We start from the raw sequence: 2,743 nt of genomic DNA on the forward strand, positions 1-2,743 counted from the left end.
TGCACTGGAGACAGCTGGAGCGGTATTTTGAAAGTATGCACACACCTAATACATGCATATTCACAAGCGCTATTCACGTATTATCCTCTAACCACTGACAAAACAACAATAGCCAAAGTCAGTCATGTATGGAATAATACTTGAGAATAATACCAAGGAACTTTTAGGGTTTAGTGGTTTTATGCTATGGCCGCCGACCATGGTTAGTTGAAGTTATTTCAAAACAGCCGGTGAATGAACAAAATCTTGTTCTGATCCTGTCTAGGACACACTGAGGGAGTGTCATCTGCATGCCGGTGGCTGTTCTAGCTACCTGCCCTGGGTTGGTTCAGTCTACTTGATCTGCTTTGTGGTGAGTTTATGCTGATTAACCTGGTGGTGGCTGTAATCATGGTGACTCTGGAGGAGAGCAAGACGATAAGGAAAGCACTCAAACATACAGCCATTCACTGATAAAAACAGCTGTAACGCTTTGACACATTCAAATCTCTCTCTATACATATACATATACCTGAACAAGTAATATTGAACATTCTTATGCATGAAATCCCCTGGAATATGTGTTTCCCATTACAACTGTTAAGTGTAGTCATCGAGTCATGCAGACGCTGTTTTTAAAAAGATCTTACTTGATTTTTTTTTAATTGTAATTCATTAACCCAACCTTTGAAACATCAGGCCCATTGACAAAACATAAGAGTAATATAATAATACTGAAATGGATGTCTGGTATTGAAATACCACTGTAACAGAAGAATATTTTGATATTTCAGAACAAACCTACAAACAATTATCTCCCTCTAGGAGGAGGAAGACCTGTCAGGAGCCACTGAGCAGGCCTAGCTGGGGATCCAGACACATGCAGCTCCAACTTTGTCGCTGGAATGAATTCCAGTGATTTCAGTTTTGTAGACAGTTGGTACGTTACTGTGTCAATAAGTTACGACACAACTTACAACACATTTGTTATTTTCATTTGTAATTTATTCTAAATGTATTTTCTTGCTTTCTACTTGTTTATCGTACATCCTGTCAATTTCATTTCAATCTTGTAAATTTGTAAACTGTTTTGATTTAATAAATGAAAAAAACATGATGTACACAAAAAAAATGCCACATTGACTTCTTTGCTCATTATTTAGCTGCTTTACTGTAAGTAGGTGATAAAAACTGAATGTAATACTACGGGATCCATATAGTAGGGGCTGAGGACCGTTTCTGGTTGTTGGTTTTTAATGTTGCACCACAAATTCCATGCACCTTTTTATAATTTGAATCAAACAACTTATTAAATACANCCCTGCTCTACTGGGTTGTGGAAATGTTGGAGGGCCTTTGCATGCAGTGTAGAAAGCGCATGTTGTAGTGGTGACTTTTAAATAGACTGGTGACCTGTCCAGGGTGTCCCCTGCCCTTCGCCCTAAGTCAGCTGGGATAGGCTCCAGCCCCCCGCAACCCTAGTGAGGATTAAGTGGTGTATAGACGATGGATGGATGGATGGATGGATGAATCCCCCCATGTGAAACAGACACAAACAGAGAAGTGTGTTCACCTGTAAGGCCAGGCGCTGGTATCTGTGTCTGAGCTGCTGCACGGTGTCGGACGGGCTGGCTCCCAGCACCGCGTACAGGTCCTGTTCTGCGGCTTCACACATCCCTGATCACACACTAAAAAGATCACACACACACACACACACACACACACACACACACACACACACACACACAGGAACGCGTTACACTGTGCTATGGAGCTAACACACGACTAAGTGCTAATACGGAAGATGTTAGCGCTGCTGTTGGCTTCTTTCACTCGGTCGCTGTATTTCCATTAACTCGCACAAAACACGCTCTTTTAAAGGAAGAGTGTCACTTCGTGTATGAACCGGTCTGTGTCACCTCGTCATGAGAGTTTCTTCACAGCCTTCTCCTCCGGGTCCGGGTCTGGACCGGTCGGTTCGGGCTGTGTGGAGCGGCTAACACCGGGACAAGCTCGCACACACTTCCCTCTCATTCTGTTTCCTGTCAGTCTCTGTTCTGTTGGGTTTGGCCATACCGAGGTCTGGACTTACCGTTGTAATAGTTCTCGAGTAACGCTGCCACCTGACAGACGACATAGTGTTCGACAATGTTATGAGTCCCCTGGAAACAGCCTGTACTTTTGGTCCGCGTAGCATTGTTCCGCTGGTCGGGATTTTAACGCTATAAATGCCAGTTGCTTTACAGAAGACTAGGATTATTATTTTAATAAATAAATAAATAAAAACAAAAAAGTTTAAAATATATATATATTTCCCATATAATAAGAATAATTGCTATGAGGGATTTTTTGATGATCACAGAACTGGATATAATTGAACACTTATTATTTTTTGAGCATGATACCATTAAAATATCCCCCGTGTTAACCTACCGTCCATGTAAAATGTTAAAAGTCTTTATTACTCCCATTACCCTTCTGAGGTTTTACCTTCTGACTGACCTGCTCCCTTATAATACTCTGAAAATAACAAACAAAAACAAACAACAAGATTGCTTTGAACAGGAACACGATTTATTTATTTTTTTAACTGAAGAACCTTCATCCTGAGTTTCAGAGCAATGAGTCCTGCTCGTTGCCTGCAGGATGCATAATTAGTTATGATTAGTTATGATTAGTTATGATTAGTTATGATTAGTCCCACAGCTATTTGCACCGTGGACTTTTTCTGCACACACACACACACAAATCTTTTTTGTTTCTA

General features: G+C 41.0%; 1 protein-coding gene across 2 annotated transcripts in view; it reads right to left on the reverse strand.

Annotated features, from left to right (window-relative positions):
- dnajc24 (DnaJ (Hsp40) homolog, subfamily C, member 24) overlaps window positions 1-2,148 on the reverse strand; it is an 8,708-nt gene extending 6,560 nt beyond the window's left edge. For both annotated transcript variants that reach the window (XM_008281649.1, XM_008281650.1), the window contains exons 1-2: window positions 2,072-2,148; window positions 1,553-1,667 (exon numbers count right to left, since the gene is read on the reverse strand). In XM_008281649.1, coding sequence (XP_008279871.1) covers window positions 1,553-1,654 — 102 coding nt within the window. In that variant the 5' untranslated portion in view covers window positions 1,655-1,667; window positions 2,072-2,148. The remainder of the gene's footprint in view (window positions 1-1,552; window positions 1,668-2,071) is intronic.
- Window positions 2,149-2,743: the final 595 nt, after the last annotated feature.

This window comes from Stegastes partitus, unplaced genomic scaffold (genome assembly GCF_000690725.1).
Source record: "Stegastes partitus isolate 25-593 unplaced genomic scaffold, Stegastes_partitus-1.0.2 Scaffold240, whole genome shotgun sequence".
Taxonomy (NCBI): domain Eukaryota; kingdom Metazoa; phylum Chordata; class Actinopteri; family Pomacentridae; genus Stegastes; species Stegastes partitus.